This window comes from Culex pipiens, chromosome 2 (genome assembly GCF_016801865.2).
Source record: "Culex pipiens pallens isolate TS chromosome 2, TS_CPP_V2, whole genome shotgun sequence".
Taxonomy (NCBI): Eukaryota; Metazoa; Arthropoda; class Insecta; order Diptera; family Culicidae; genus Culex; species Culex pipiens.
Genome location: NC_068938.1, coordinates 45,381,308 through 45,397,343, shown reverse-complemented (window position 1 = coordinate 45,397,343; position 16,036 = coordinate 45,381,308). Strand labels below are relative to the sequence as shown.

The following is a 16,036-nucleotide window of genomic DNA, read 5'->3' as shown; positions in this document are numbered from 1 at the left end:
TGCGAACTCGATTTGAATATCAATTGGGAGGGATGGGACTTTGGTGCGTGTGAAAATTGCTTTCAGTATAAATCTGAGGCCGAATTGAATATTGATGGGCTCGTGAGCTTTTATCCTTTTTTTTTCTTTCTCTGTTTTGAATAAAGAAGGGACGTTTCTCCTCGAAGTGAATGAAGGAAACCTTCCAGAGAGGATGTCCACGGGTCAACATATTCAATTTCATGGACGAGATTTTTTCCCCTATCAAATTTCAGTCCCCTCACCTTTCCTCCTCGCGGTCCGCCAACCGCCTAAATGTAATCATGATGGAGCAATCGAGTGCGGTCGCACCCAGCTGGTACCGTTCCTCCGGGCTAAGGTACTGCTCGACAAAGTGGCTCAAACTCCGACGACTATCGATGAAGGTGTTGGAGCAGTCTTCACCGCAGTCGACACACTTTTCGTACAGCTCGTCAACGTACTCGTGCTTTCGCAACTTGTCCGGCTGAACCGTCGTCAGATTTGACTGCAAAAAGAAAGTGAAACTTTGTTTAAAATCCCACAAAATTAAAAAAAAATCAAGATGGTCTCACCTTCACCAGTAGCTGCACGTCCTGGATCTGCTTGAGCGCACAATTCTCCGGTAGAAACTGGTAATTAATTGGACTACAGGTACGTTCGTGTATAAGGTTCTTATCCTTCTGTGAGCACCCCAAAAACAGAGAGAAAGAAATCCCTTCGTTAGCAAGACCCAATAAAAAGAAGATTTGTTCTCTTCCCAGCGTACCTTTTTCCTGTCCTTCCGAATCGTTAGCAGGGTTCGGTCCGAGTTCGCCTCATTCACCGAGTAATCCTTCAGCAAAGTTTCCTTTATCAGGTTCATAAAAATGGTTTTTCGTCTGGGAACAACAATAAAAAAAAGATCGGGAAATCGTTTAAGAAACAATAAGACTAATCCCATGCAATCATCCCGCCACCAACCTTTCCTTGTTCTGCTGGTCCCGCTGAAAGATCTCCTTCAGCACCCGGTTGAGCATGCACTTTTCCCGCGTCTCTTCGTACACGATTCGGCCGTTCTTGGTCAGTTTGAAGTTGTTCTGCGGTGCCCCGATCAGGCCCTTGATGGCGCGCAGCATCCGGAGGGGCTTCCTGGGGTTGGGAGGAAAATAAGTTTAATGAGGCGACGTCTTGAAAAAAAAATCTTCGATACATTTATTGCTAACTTTGCACCAGATTCTCCGACCCTGTAAATAATATCTGCACAGTGCACACCAAAGAATTACACACTAGGGTGCACAGACCATGGAACCTTTTTTTCAAAACCTCGCTCCACAATATTGTTCCTTGAGTTATTTTAGGAACCTCAGCCAAATATTAGCAAAATCGGTCAACATTTCCCATTGATACTCGAAGGTGAAGTTTGTATGGAAAAAATTGAATAAAGTGTAAGAAAACCCCAATTTTCTTACTGTATGGTCTGCATGGTGCGCTACTTCTATCCAAATGTTCCCCAAAGTGAGATTCTCATTGAAAATTTAATGATCAACAACTTTGTAGAAAATACCAAAGCTGTAAAACTCCATCCTGAAAAGACATTAGCGATTTAAAAAAGTAATGTTTGTATGAAAAACATGTTTTCACCATTTTTAGCCTCGGGTATCAATGTGTTAATCTCAACCAATTTCGCTAAAAATTGGCACTGATGCTTGAAATAACACAAAAATCCCGTTTTCCGCTTGTGGAGCAGGGTGTTTCTCTGGGCATCCTATTGCACATGGAAAAGATAACTTTTTTCGAAATCTAATGATTCGCAATTCATTACAAAATATTTGTTCCAGAAAAAAATCCCACCATTCTATAAATCCACGAGCCACAAAAAACGCCCGAAAGGTTTTTTTTATGCTAAATATGTTGAACTTTCCGAGAAAAACCAAAAGCAAACGATTGAGAAATTTAAAAAAATTGACAGAAATGATTAAAATCATCACCTAAAGCAAAACTTTTTTATAAAAATTTGATAACTCGTGAAGAATACAATCAAACCCCTTGTATTTTACATCAAAATTGTTCTTTTTGTCGATCTACAACTTTGTACAACATTGCACAGTGGTCCAGATCGCAACATTAAGTGGAAAATTGATTTTCCGAAAAATTTTATTGTTTTGGAGCTTTGGTGTCTTCAGAAGAGTTTTTGCAAATAGAAAAGGAAAACTTTTGGTTGGGTTGAAAATTATTGCAACATGTGGTTTACGATTAGGGTGATTTTGGAAATCTAACTTTTCAGGACTATTTTTGGGATTTTTTTTGTTTTCTAGAAAGTTGTTTTGCTTGCTAATCTTAGAAACTTTGTCAAATTTATCAAAATTTTGTCTAGTCTTCTACGATCAAATTTAGAGAAAGCATGTGAGCAAACCTGCAAAAATCATTTTCTTGTACGTAGCAATTCAGGGTTAAGTTTCAGAGAAAAGTTATGTGCACTTTTAGAGCTTTAAAAACAAATATTTTGATTTTTTGACAAGTTAATTTGTACTTTATAGTCAAAAGTTACAGCCATTTTAAGGTAAAAAGAAGCAAATTTTAAGCGCCAGATTGCATTCGAAAGGGGAGATTTAGCACTACAAACGCAAAAAAAAAAATCACAGAGGTATTTTTCTTTAAACTCGACAAAAAAAAGTGTATGAGACCACCCTAATGAAGTTCAAAAATGTTGAGGTCTTCGACAAAGTTGCTAAGATTGGCTTGTCCAACAACTTTTAGAAGACAAAAAAAAATCCCAAAAATATTCCTGAAAAGTTAGATTTTTAAAATCCCCTCATCGTGAATCACTCTAATTTTCAACCAAACCAAAAGTTGCTCTTTTCATTTGCAAAAACTCTTCTGAAGACTTGGTGTCTTGGCTCCAAAACTTCACCATTTTTCGGAAAAACCATTTTCCACAAAAAAATCGCTTAAGTAACCCTGAAAAGTTGCAAATAACACGTAATTTTAAAATGAAAGTTTTGTTCTAAATGTAAAAATAACCTCTCTAGGTTATTGCAGATTCAAAAAGAACATTTATTTTCTCGTAGAACATCATGTTTCTTGATTTTTGACACCAGAAACTTTCCTAAGGCTAAAAATTTGTGTTTTTGACGCCTATTCCATTTGAAAAGAGATTTAGACCAGTATTTTTTGTCTGGTCGTTAGGGTGACCTACACCGTGCAAGAGTGGTCCCAAAAACGGCAATTTTCTTAAATTTTCGCAAAAACCACATGTTTCAAAAATTCATAACTTTGCACCATTTCAACCGATTTTAAGTGTCTTGGACGCAAATGAAAGGTGATTAGCTTGCATTTTAAGAAAAAATAATTTGAGATCCAAAAAAACCAGCCAAACATTTGAAAAAGTTGTATGAAAAATTAAAATGGCGCCTTTACCGTGCATGGACCAAAGAGCCAATGTCTGAAAATATTTTTGTCGGATTCCTCGGAAAATTTCAAAAAGCTAATCAAAATATTGGCGATGTTGAGCCGTAATTTAAAGACGCAACTTTTGGTACCCAAACATGTATAGGTAATCGCTGAAATGTTAGATTTATCGCGGATTTTGTGAAAAATTATTTTTTTGCCGATTTAATAAATCGGAAACGTACGGTTCGACATTGCCAATTTTTTAATATATTATGTGAAATTTTCCGAGGATACCACAAACATATTTTCAGACATTGGCTCTTTGGTCCATCCACGGTCAAAGCGCCATTTTAAGTTTTCATACGACTTTTTCAAATGGTTGGCTGGTTTTTTTCGGATCTCAAATATTTTTTCCTTGAAAGGCAAACAAATCACCTTTCATTTGCGTCCAAGACACTTAAAATCGGTTAAAATGGTGCGGAGTTAGGAATTTTTGAAACATATGGTTTTTGCGAAAATTGACGAAAATTGCCGTTTTTGGGACCACCCAAGCACGGAGTTGGTCACCCTAACGGCCAAACAAATAAAAAAGGAGTCATTATGTCGGCTAAGGAACCCCCAGAAAAAATTTGAGCCCGATCGGAGAACTTTTTTTCGGTTGAGGCTCTTTTCAAGTGAAATTGCTGTATAAATATCCGTAAAATTTGAAATTAAGACTTGAAAATAACCTCGAAAGAAAAACAAATCATTAATAACCAAATGTGGCCTCAAGCTTCTTAAGGCAAGGTCACAAAGAAGTATTCAGAAGTGTAATTACTTAATGTTTTGTAAGCGTTGGCCGAAAAAAAAATATATCAAGTAAAAATACCGCACTAATAACGCACAGCTATTTTTACGCAAAATGTCTTACTCACAAAAGTTTACAAATGAATGGTTTTTTTTTTTTGAATTAAATATACTTTATTGAATCTTTCTTATAATAATTACATTTGGTTTACATAATAAGTGGTCAGCTGTGGCTCTTCAGCTTTAATTTGCTTTTCGTGATTTAAACACTGTTCATTTTCATAACTTCAAAAGTATATGATTTATCATTTTTGTAACACTAGGTACAATGAGGAAAAAAAAATGTTAAGAAAACATAACCTAACCTAAAACTAACTTAAACTTACAATAAACTAAACCAATCCTTGAATCAAGGGGTATTCAGAAATAGCACATTTTTCCCTGAATTTCAAACATTTTTCTTGAATCTTCTGATCCAACATTTTTACTTCTGCTAATTCATGAACCTCACTTGATCTTGTCCAGCCAGGAACATTCAAAACCATTTTGAGTACCTTGTTTTGGACACGCTGGAGCTTCAATTTATGAGTTCTAGCGCAACACTCCCAAACAGGTACTGCATACTCAATAACGGGGTAAATTATTTGTTTGTAAACTGCTAGCTTATTTTTCAAAGAAAGCTTTGATTTTCTGTTAATTAAAGGGTACAAGCACCTGATGAGAATGCTGCACTTGTTCAATATTTTGTCTACATGCTGCCGAAACAAAAGTTTCGAGTCAAGTATGAGACCTAAATAGACAACTTCCTTTGACCAGGGTATCGAAACATCATTCATTTTTATCAAAACATCATCCTTTGGGACAAATCTGGCCGATTTGGAAAGAGGAAAAATGATGGTTTGAGTTTTTGCTGCATTTATACGAATTTTCCAGTCGCCAAAGTATTCGGAAAGAACGTCAAGACCCTTCTGAAGACGGCCAACTAAATATCTGGTTATTTTACCCTTATAAATAACGGCAGTGTCATCAGCAAAAAGTGACAACACACCATTACCAGGAAGAGTAGGCAAATCAGATGTAAAAATATTGTACAGAAGTGGGCCAAGAATACTTCCTTGGGGAACCCCAGCATCAATGTTGAATAATCCAGAAGCAATCCCATTCAGAAAAACCCTGAACGATCTCTCCGAAAGATAGTGCTGGATAATTTTGATAAGATACATTGGAAAACCGTACAAATACAGTTTATGTATCAAACCATCATGCCAAACATTGTCAAAAGCCTTCTCAACATCCAACAAAGCCATAGCAGTTGATTTAGACTCAAGTTTATTCTGCTTGATGATTTTGGTTACTCTCGTAAGCTGCTCGTTCAAAATTATATTATTATCGTTGGTAAAATCCAAAAGCCTTGAATAGATGACCTTCTCAAAGAGTTTGGACAGACTACTCAAAAGACTAATGGGACGATAACTTGTTGGCGATGTTGGATCTTTTTGAGGCTTCAAAATTGGTATGACTTTGCCCAGTTTCCAATTGGTGGGGAAGTAACCAAGTTGCAAACATTTATTGAAAATATTGGCTAGATGTTGAAAGAACTGATCACTCTGTTTTTTTAACACTAGATTAAAAATGTTATCAAAGCCAGGAGCTTTCATATTTTTCATTTGTTTTACTGCAACTTTGACTTCCTCACCAGAAACATGGGAATCTGCAGGAAATTCAAAGGTAGAGTTATTAATTGTTGAAATACTATTGGCAACTGATGTTTCTTTACGGCTGGTCATGGAAGCGCCAAGATTATGAGAACTAACAAAATGAAGCCCAAGTGCATTTGCCTTTTCCTCGGATGTAATCAAGGGAGAATCCTCAACAATAAGAGGAGGAATAGGCTTTGGTTTGTTTTTAAGAACTTTAGAAAGTTTCCAAAATGGTTTTGAATAATTCCCAAGCTGGCTTACATGTTTTGAAAATTCTTGATTTCTGATATTGTCAAGTCGGTCTTGTATGATTTTGTTCAAATTGTTCACTGAAATCTTTTTGTCATAGTCCCCAGTCCGTTGATATTGTCTCCTATAAACATTCCTTAGTCTTATCAAGTGTTTAGTATCTACGTCAATATCAGTTACCTTAAAATTAACAGGAACCTCCCGAACGTTGGCAGCCTCTGCTTGGTTGATAGCCTGCTGGATCACCTCCAGCGAACGATCAATATCGGCAGAAGTTTCAGGGTGTTGATCATAGTCGATGTTGCTGTCGACCACTTGCTGAAACTGCTGCCAGTCAACGTTGTGGTAATCTTTCCGGGTTGGTTGCCGCTGCGGAGTAACGGATGCTCCAACCTCCACAACCACCGGATAGTGATCAGAACTCAACTCTTCAAACACCTCAGGATGAGCCACGTTCTCAGCCATATTGGTAATGAAGAAGTCGATGATTGAGTGATTCCCAGACCGAGCCACCCTCGTTGGACGATCTGGACTCACAACGTTGTAGTATCCGTTTTGCAGATCGTTGTGCAGAATCACTCCGTTCCGATTCCTCCTGCTGTTGCCCCAAACTTCATGCTTCGCGTTGAGGTCACCAGCGATGATGTACTTTGCACTCCGCCGTGTCAGCTTCTGGATATCGCTCTTCAGTTTTGCTGCTGAACCATCTCTGGAATTCACCTGACGTGGGCAGTATGCAGCAATGAAGAGTACTGGGCCAACCGAAGTGGGAATTTCCACCCCAACGGCCTCGATGATGTCCAGCTTGAAGTGTGGCAGCCGGCGTGGCTTGAGATCACGATGAACAGCGACAAGCACACCTCCTCCTCCAGAGGTGGTCCTGTCGAGCTGCGTCGCGATCTTGTAGTTTTGCAGATAAACTTTTTCACCGGGCTTCAGATGAGTTTCCGTGATGGCAGCTACGTCGATCTCCTTCTCGCGAAGAAAATCCACCAGCTCTAAGTTCTTCCTCCTAATGGAGCAAGCGTTCCAATTCAGCAGCTTGAGGGACCTACGATCCATACTGGATGACGAACGAGGTCAGCACTTCAATCTGCTGGGTCTTGGTTTTGCATCCACGCAGTGCAGCGGACATCTGTTTGAAAATATTGAGGAGTTCGGTTGAGGTGTAAAGATCATTACCATTTTCCTCAACTGCTGGTTCTTGGGTTGGTCTTGGCTCCTGGCTGAAGCCCGGTGGTGATGGTCTCGGCTCCTGGCTGGAACCCGGCCGCGGTTGATTCATCTCAGCTCTCTTCCTGGGATCCAACGGCAACGGTGCCAAGTTTGGGACCTGGCGTCGCGGTTGAAGAGGTGGAAAATTTTGCTCCACCAGGGCTGGAGGAGTTCTACGACGCTGAGGCTGATTCTTCGTCGATGCTTGCTGCCGAATTTTCACGAACTCAGCTCTCTTGGGGCACTTTCGGTCGGTTGACGAGTGCTCACCGTTGCAGTTGAGGCACTTCACCAGCGAATCTTGGATGCACTGGGATGTGATGTGCGCATCGGTACCACATTTGGCGCAACGACGCTTCAGGTGGCAGTTCTTACCTCCGTGCCCGAAACCCAGGCAGTTGAAGCATTGTGTGACGTCACGGTGCACTGGTCGGTATCGCTCCCACGACACGATAATGTTGAAAACCGCTCGGATTGCCTTCAGCTCAGGAAGCGTCGTCGATCCCTTAGCCAAATGCAGCAGGTAGAGCTGGTCACGGTACTTGATGTCTTTGTTGCGTCGGCTCATTTTGTGCACGGCCAACACATCCAGTTTCAAAACTTTTAGCTCGGCAGCTAATTCCTCCACTGGCATGTCGTACAGACCTCTGACGACGATTTTGTACGGCTTATCCATGGCGACATCATGGGTAAAGTACTCCGCCTCGTTTTCGGTCAAGTATTCCTTGACCAGTTGATAGTGCTGCCTGGATTGCACCAGCACCTTAAATCCGTCCTGACACAGACGAATGTTGCCTTGGACTTTCCCAGACTTGATGAGTTCAACCAGCCCCGCTCGAAAGTCGATCGTTGCTGCTGATTGCCGCACATAAAAAGGAGGCAGTTTCTCCTTTCGCTGTTTCACTTCATTCTCCTTTGCTTCCGCTACCTGGTTCTCGTCAGGCAGTCCAGCGAACTTGTTGTTCTTCAAAAGCTGCTCCTCGTGCGACGAGGAGTTCTCCTCCTCCTCATCCATCGGTACAGTACCGTCGCTCTTTTTCGTCTTTTTGCTGTTCGATGTCACTTCCAAAAGCACCTTCCTCTTGGAAATCCCCGGTTTTTGGCCATCAGTTGAGGCCTCAACCTTCCTTTTGGAAATTCCCACTTTTTTGCCTGCTTGAGCCGCAGGTAGGGCGATATTGCCGGCGTTTTGCGCCGGGACGCGACGAGTCATGTTGAATCAGACAACCTTCTCCAACGAATGCTCGGATAACAATGAACAAATGAATGGTACGGTGGCGGCACAACATAAATAGATAGAACACCAACGTCGTTAGCGTTAGATGTTTGACGATGACAAACCCAAAGAAAAGTTAAGCTGAATCATTCTCGAGAATAGGAAATATCAAACAGATGAATAAATATTTTCTTAACTAGAATAGAACTTACCCTGAGAAGAGATCTAACGGACAGTATTTGCTTATTGTTCCTATGGTTTTCCTTTGAAGCTACAATTTAAAAAAAGCAATGATTAAACAATGTTTCATGAATGAAATAGTTTGCAAACTCAACTCACCTTTAAATACTGAAACAGACAGAAGCGACACTTGCCGCCGCTCGTTCCGGCCAGCTCCGGAAGCGCCAGGCTATCACAGTTTGGAAACGGTTCCTCCTCCTCGGTGTAATTTCCGTCCAGGAAGGACCAACCCTGCTTTGGTTTAATCTCCACGCAGTACGTGCTGGAGGGAAGGGAGCGGGCATCCTGAAATTTGGTGAAAATTTAATTGTTTATTTGGATTATAAACTTATAAATAAAAAAAATCATGTTTTAAGACTGCCGTTTCAACCGAACAACGGATGAATCCCTTTGCTCAATTAAAGTCAATCAAACAAACGCGTTGGTAAATATTTACACACCTCTTTCGAACACTCGCAGAAGTTAAGCCCCATTAATGGCGATCGGCAGTGGCAAGTGTAAGCAAGGGGCCATACGAAAATAATGGGCACAGCAAATAAAAATATCTTTTTAGAGAAATTTAAACATGTTTTTAGTAAAACATTTTTCTACAGTGCCAATCAATAATTCGAACTTTAATTTAAAAAAAGTTTTTACTGCACATTTATTACAATATCAGCGGACTTGTTTAATGCTATTTTGAGAACATTCCCAACGCCGGCGGTCGGGGAAAGATCAACAACTGCGTTGGGTTTACTTTCTCGGCAGAGGTCATGAAGTGTAAATATAGGACTTGTAATAGTTTTGTGGTGAGATGGTACCGCGCAAGCTGAGTCCATCGGCTTCACTAAATGCGTTAAATTCTGCGGCCATAGCAAAGAGATGAGCGTTTATGACGCTGAGAATGTGGAGGTCGATGGTAAAAATAGGTAATTCAGGAAGTGTTGAGGAAAACTGATGACAATATTTTAAAAGTTAATTCTTTATTGCAAAGGTTTTTTCTCGTGCTCATGTTTTGAGCAAATATTGTTATTTTGCCTGAAATTCTTACTAATTTCTCTCAAAACCATCGAACAAAAAATTGATTTTTTTATTTAAAATATAAACATATGTATTAATGTAAGTAATGTTTTTTTTTTCATAAAAAAGGCAATTTTCATCAAAATCTTGAAAAAAATGATTTTGTTTTACTAAAGGTGGTTAATTTCAAAAACATTTTTCGTATTGGCACTTACATCACATAGTCAATTCAATTCAATTCGGTTTTATTGGTGAATTATCAATATACAATAAGTTCTTTTGAAATACATAACAGAGTTTTGGAGTTCCCTTCAGCTGTGTGTTACATCATAATCCAAAATACATCACATAGTCAAATCAATGAAAACTATCGATTTTGATTGTAAATTGCTGTTATAAAACAATGCACAGTGGTCCAGATCGCAAAATTAAGTGGAAAACGGATTTTCCGAAAAATGGTGAAGTTTTGGAGCTTTGGTGTCTTCAGAAGAGTTGTTGCAAATGGAAAGGGGCAACTTTTGGTTTGGTTGAAAATTAGAGTGGTTCACTATTAGGGTGATTTTGAAAATCTTACTTTTCAGGAATATTTTTGGGATTTTTTTTTGTCTTCTAGAAAGTTGTTGAGCTTGCCAATTCAAGCAACTTTGTCGAAGACACCAAAATTTTATATTGTAATCTACGCCTTCTACGACCAAATTAATAGAAAGCATCTGAGCAAACCTTCAAAAATCAGTTTTTTGAATGTGGCAATTCAGGGTTAAGTTTTAGAGAAAAGTGATATTCGGGGCACTTTTAGAGCTCTAAAAAACAAACAATTTTATTTTTTGACAGGTCAATTTTGACTTAAGGGTCAAAAGTTACAGCCATTTTAAGACAAAAAAGATACAAATTTAAAACTTAAATATCTCGAAAAGGCGCAAGCCAAATTTTAAGCACTAGGTTGCATTTGAAAGAGGAGATCCAGCCTTACAAAGGCTGAAACAATCCCAGGGGTGTTTTTCTTTAAACTCGAGATATCTTCATTTGAAAAAGGCTAATTTTAAAGGGAAAACCATATGGGACCACCCTAACGAAATTTGAAAATTATCCAAATATATGTTTTCCCATGTAATTTTGCCCGCTGAATCTGAATCTGCCCTCAGAATTGAACCAAAGTGTCGAAAAATCGATTTTTGGTCATATTTTGGGTTCAAATGATGATTTTACATGAAAACCCAAAATATGACCAAAAATGTGACACTTTGGCTCAATTCTGAGGGTAGATTCAGATTCAGCGGGCTTTTTTTTCAGTAAATCGCAAATCGCGAGTTCTAAACCATTTTTGAGAATTTTTCGTTGTATGATAACATTGTTCCTGAGTAGAGGGTGACGATTCTCGAGATTTTCAATTTCCCGGGAATCGAGAGTTGAATTTGGCCATTTCCCGGGAATTCCCGGGACCCGGGAGTTTTTTTACTATGCCAATAGTGGCAAAATTTAAAAAGAAAAGTATTGAATGCGTTATTTATTCGTTAAATTAAGTATCCTCATAATTTTGAGGAACTATATAGTTTACTATAATTGTTTTAAAATGTTTACGTATCATAATTCGCAATGAGTGTCTTTTCAAACGTTGCACAAACTTGTTCCATGAACTTCTTATTATTAAATGTTTGTGAAGTAAAAACATAAGTAAAGTAAAAAGTAAATCTTTCCCAGTTCCTGAGGGGAACACCCTTGAAGAGTATCGGGGCCGGCATTTACAAAGCGGATTCAGTGGCAGTTTCATTCTCAACTTAATGTTAACATATTAAGGTTAATGTTAACATTCCATAGGTCGCCTCCCTAAGGTGTCGTGATAAGGTCCAGTTTGTGACGATACACTACCTTCCCTTTACTAAGCAATCGATTCCAGAAGGGAAAAGATCACCAGTTGTGTTGGTCCGAGCCGGGATTTGAACCCCGATCTACCGCTTACGAGGCGGAAGCGTTACCACTGGGCTACGTGGCTCGGTCAAGTAAAAACATAGCTAATATTTAATTTCCCAGTTTCGAGATTTTTGCAATATGATAAATAACGACTCAAAACAACAATTTAAACTTTTTTCATCCTTTTTAAGGTCAACTGTAAATTTTAATTGAAGATATATTTACAGTTATCAGGAAAACCGGAGTATTCACAATTGGCGAACCTTAACTTTACAAAGATTACCGCTCCAGAGTTTTTTTTTCCAAAATATAATTTAATATTGAGGTTGACGTGAAACATAAAATGACATCGCTTTGACATCAAAAAAAGAAATTACCTTGAAAATTAACTTAGGTACTTAGAACTAAAAAAAATATGAGGATTGCTATGCTCGAGAGAAGATATGGAATTTGAACTTATCTTGAGAAAGCTTTTACCTCTTAGAAATAATAAATAAAAATAATATTTCTTGAGTTTTTTTTTTCATAACGTCCTATAAACACTCTGGATTTATAAAAAAAAACATTAAATTTCATTTCTGGGGTGTAACTGCAGAGTATGTTTTAAGGTAAATTTTGGGGTCCACATTTTTTTGGCTTCTCTCGATTATAGTTATTGGAATTTTTGACAAGTTAAAATTAAAAAAAAATATGAATAGGAAGATTAGAGAAGCATTGGTTTATTTGAATATGAACATCAAACACTTAACATCCAATGTTCCAAACAATTTTGAATTTTTCAAATAATTCTTGATTAGTTTATATAATTTTGCTTCAATATTTATAAGTTTAAAATTTCCCGGGAGTCTCGACCGAATTTCCCGGGAATCGAGAGGTCCAAAAATGGTCGATTTCCCGGGAAATTTTTCCCGGGAATTCCCGCTCGTCACCCTCTATTCCTGAGGCAAAAACCTATCGAAATCTGGGTGAACCCGAAGGTTTCCACCAAATCGCCTTTTTTAAGACACACTTATAGGCAACAAGCTTTTCCCGGCAAACTTCGTCCTGCCCTTTTTTTGGTTTGTTTCAAGTTAGCAGTAGATTGTCTATTTATTTTTTTTCTGTTACTCTATTTGTTCTGTTTCTCTGTTTCTTTCCTTTTTTTTTTGTTGACATTTATAACTGTTTTTCTTTTTTTTTATGCTAAGAACAATTTTTGATTTCATTGTGTTTGTTTTTTTTAGAATGTTTTGGCATTTGTTGAAATTTGTTTTGCAAGTTTGTCTTTTCTTTTTTTTAATTTAATTTTGCCTGTTAAAGTTCGATGGACGGAAAAATGCAAGACGTTGTGATATCCAGTGAGTTGAGAATATTTTCTGGCTGAACGTAAGCTTGTGAAAACCGACAAATGTTCATGTTAATTTTACAAAGTTTTGAATGTTGATAAAGTTATAGTTCAGCAAATTGCTGCTTTTTTAAAAGTGTTCTAATGCGTGCTAGTTATAAGCGCTCTGATATCAAAGTTAATTGTTTTTTTAGACCTAACTGTTTTTATTTTGAAATTATAATTTTAAAAACTTATTTAAATAATTTCTCTATAGTGTACGGTGTTTGTTTTTCCTAACTCATTCCAAAATTTCTTTTTATTTCACTCATCGCTCCTTTTTTTTTCTTTTAAATAGAATTTCTTTTTTTTAAGCATCTTTTTTCTACTTAAAAAGCAGCTTTGCATTTTAAATTCCTTTTGTTTGCATTTTTTTTTTTCATTTTTCATAATTTTCAATTTTGATTATTTACGAACCTGTAAGAGTTCAATCTAGAGCAAAAACTGCAAGTAGTTTATTTTCTTACTGTCTGCACTTTTGTGAGAAAAGTGGGCTAATTGTGAGTTTTGCCTTTCTAACCTCAATGAGGTTTTTTTAAATCACTCGAAAATTAACATCTTTATTTGACCTCCTACACACAAAAAAATATTTCCGAATGTTACATCATTTATGATGTAACACTTTTGCACGTCGTTAATCATTTTAATTTAAAAGCAATTTGTTGTAAATTAGCAACAAATTATACGTTAAAACATGTTATTACGTGTGATTCAACCGTTTACGTCTAATCTCAAGTTTACATCAACTGAGTTTACATGTGATTCATTTTTCCGTGTCGAGTAAATTCACATATTATTTTCTGTGTTGGTCCACCTTAACGTATGCATATCGACTCAGAATCTAATTCTGAGCAAATTTCGGTGTGTGTGGTCGGCAGTTTATTAAAATAATTGCACTTGGAAAAATAAATGCTGTGATTGGATTCCACAAAGTGAAATGTACCATTCACCTTCTCTTCGATACCACCTCTGGAAATCCCAAAAATCTCCGGTGAACAGTAACCATTTTTTTAAGCTTGTCATATCCTGAAAATATGATTAATTTCTTGTCAAATACACGTGAGTAGATCATTTTTTTATTTTTCAGCAAAGATACAGCATTGAGTTTTTTCGTGTTGTTTCTACGCACCTTTTTTAAAAGTCTGCGTTGTAACGTTACGAAATGTTAAGCTTTTGCAAAAATAGGAAACTGTCTTTGTTTATTTTTACTTTATTTACTTTCTAAAAGCTTATTTGCATTTTCAATCCTTTTTCTTCGTTTTTAAATGAATCTGTTATTTGTAATCTTTAACCTTTTTTCAATATTTCTATCCTGTTGGCCTTTAATCACTTAATAGAAAACAATTTGATTCTTCTTAAAAAGAACCTGAAATAGTTTTCGTTCTGCCGGCACTTTTGTGTTTATTTAAAACTTTTTTTATCCTACCTTTTTTTCATAATTTAAATGTCTTCTTTATTTTTTACATTTTTGTTTATTTCGATTTTAATTTCCCGTCATGTTTTTTTCGTAACCTTTTTTCCATTTCTATTTTTTCCTTTGTTTGTTTCCAGACAATGTTTCCATTTCCTTATCATTTTTATGTCGTATTCAGCCATTTTCTTCCTTATTTGCATTGCATTTGTCCTGACTTATTTTTCTTATTTTTTCTTCTCAAACCTAAAATAAATGATAATCTTTTAATATTTTTACTTATTCGTCAATACTCACAACTATATCACTAAATTAAACTTTGCGGCTTTTTTTTAACTTTTTTCCTTTTCACTCACTACATGAAACACACCTTTTGACATTTTGTATTTTTTTTTCTTTGAACTTATCTTGACGCCTCCTATGATCATAATTTCTTTTGTTGAACCGTTTCCCGTACAATCGGCAGGTGTTCCGGATTCGGGACCAGAGTGGCCAAAGTGTCAACTTATTAGCGTAAGAACCTTCCTTGGGCTTATACGAACCCAGCGCAACAAAGAGCACCTCGATCCGACGCTCCGTATTGAACTGATTCGCGTTCGAACAAAACCGTCGAATTTTTTTATATATATAGATAGATGATGAGGACTATTCAGAAAAAAAAGTACACGGAAATGAAAATTTTCCAATGTTAAAATTCACTTTTATTACAAAACTTCAATTTCTCTGATTCTGTATTTTTTCATTTTTGAAATTTTTGATATGTTTAAGGGGACAAAAAACGCAACTTTTGAGCCATATATAAATGAGAACAAAAAAAATCGAAAAAAAACGTTTTTTGAAGATTTATTTTTCAATATTAGTCAAAAAATATGTTCACTTCAGTTTTTAATGTAAAATCAAATTTGCCATCAATGTACTTTACAGTTTATTTGATAAAGATACCCTTTTGGATTTTTGGAATGCAATTTTAATTCCAAAATTTTCCAAAAATCGTCCCCTAAAATATATAAAAAAGTCATACGGATGTTGGGAAATTGTTTTTTTTAATAATTTAAAAATCGGAAAAAAATTCCATGCACCTTTTTTTCTTAATAGTCCTTATCAGCACCTACAACTTTGCCGAAGACACCAAATCGTTCAGAAACTTTTTTTAAAAGTTCCGAATATTTACGTACTATTTTCATTTGAATTTGTTGGGAAGCCTCACCATAAAAAAATCTATAATTTGAATACGATGTACATAATCAAAATTTCCTTAAAGTAGTTTAAGGTGGCAAAATTGAATACTTCCTATAGCAACTCTCCTCCCAAGCAGCATTTATTGTCGCCAAGCCTTATTTGCAACTAATTCAAAACAATCCAATATTGCTCAGGCAACATGTACGCAACACTCCTGGTGACAAAAAAAGCGCACGACAACAACGCGATTGGCAACAATAGCCAGATAGTTGTGAACGTGTTGTGGCAATGTTTCCTATGCGATGCTAATATTTGTAGGAGAAATTGATGGTGTTGCAACAATGTTACAAATATGTTGCAAATATGTTACCATTATGGTGAAATTTTTGGTTGCTCGAAAA

General features: G+C 36.9%; 2 protein-coding genes across 3 annotated transcripts in view; one reads left to right on the top strand and one right to left on the bottom strand.

The window, feature by feature from the left end:
* LOC120416772 (inositol-pentakisphosphate 2-kinase) overlaps positions 1 to 16,036 on the bottom strand; it is a 321,616-nt gene that overhangs the window by 1,331 nt on the left and 304,249 nt on the right. For both annotated transcript variants that reach the window (XM_052707998.1, XM_052707999.1), the window contains 6 exons: positions 8,875 to 9,060; positions 8,748 to 8,806; positions 961 to 1,128; positions 767 to 878; positions 573 to 680; positions 264 to 505 (listed from right to left, as the gene is read on the bottom strand). In XM_052707998.1, coding sequence (XP_052563958.1) covers positions 264 to 505; positions 573 to 680; positions 767 to 878; positions 961 to 1,128; positions 8,748 to 8,806; positions 8,875 to 9,060 — 875 coding nt within the window. The remainder of the gene's footprint in view (positions 1 to 263; positions 506 to 572; positions 681 to 766; positions 879 to 960; positions 1,129 to 8,747; positions 8,807 to 8,874; positions 9,061 to 16,036) is intronic.
* LOC120430668 (trissin receptor-like) overlaps positions 1 to 16,036 on the top strand; it is a 429,039-nt gene that overhangs the window by 317,585 nt on the left and 95,418 nt on the right. The window lies entirely within an intron of this gene.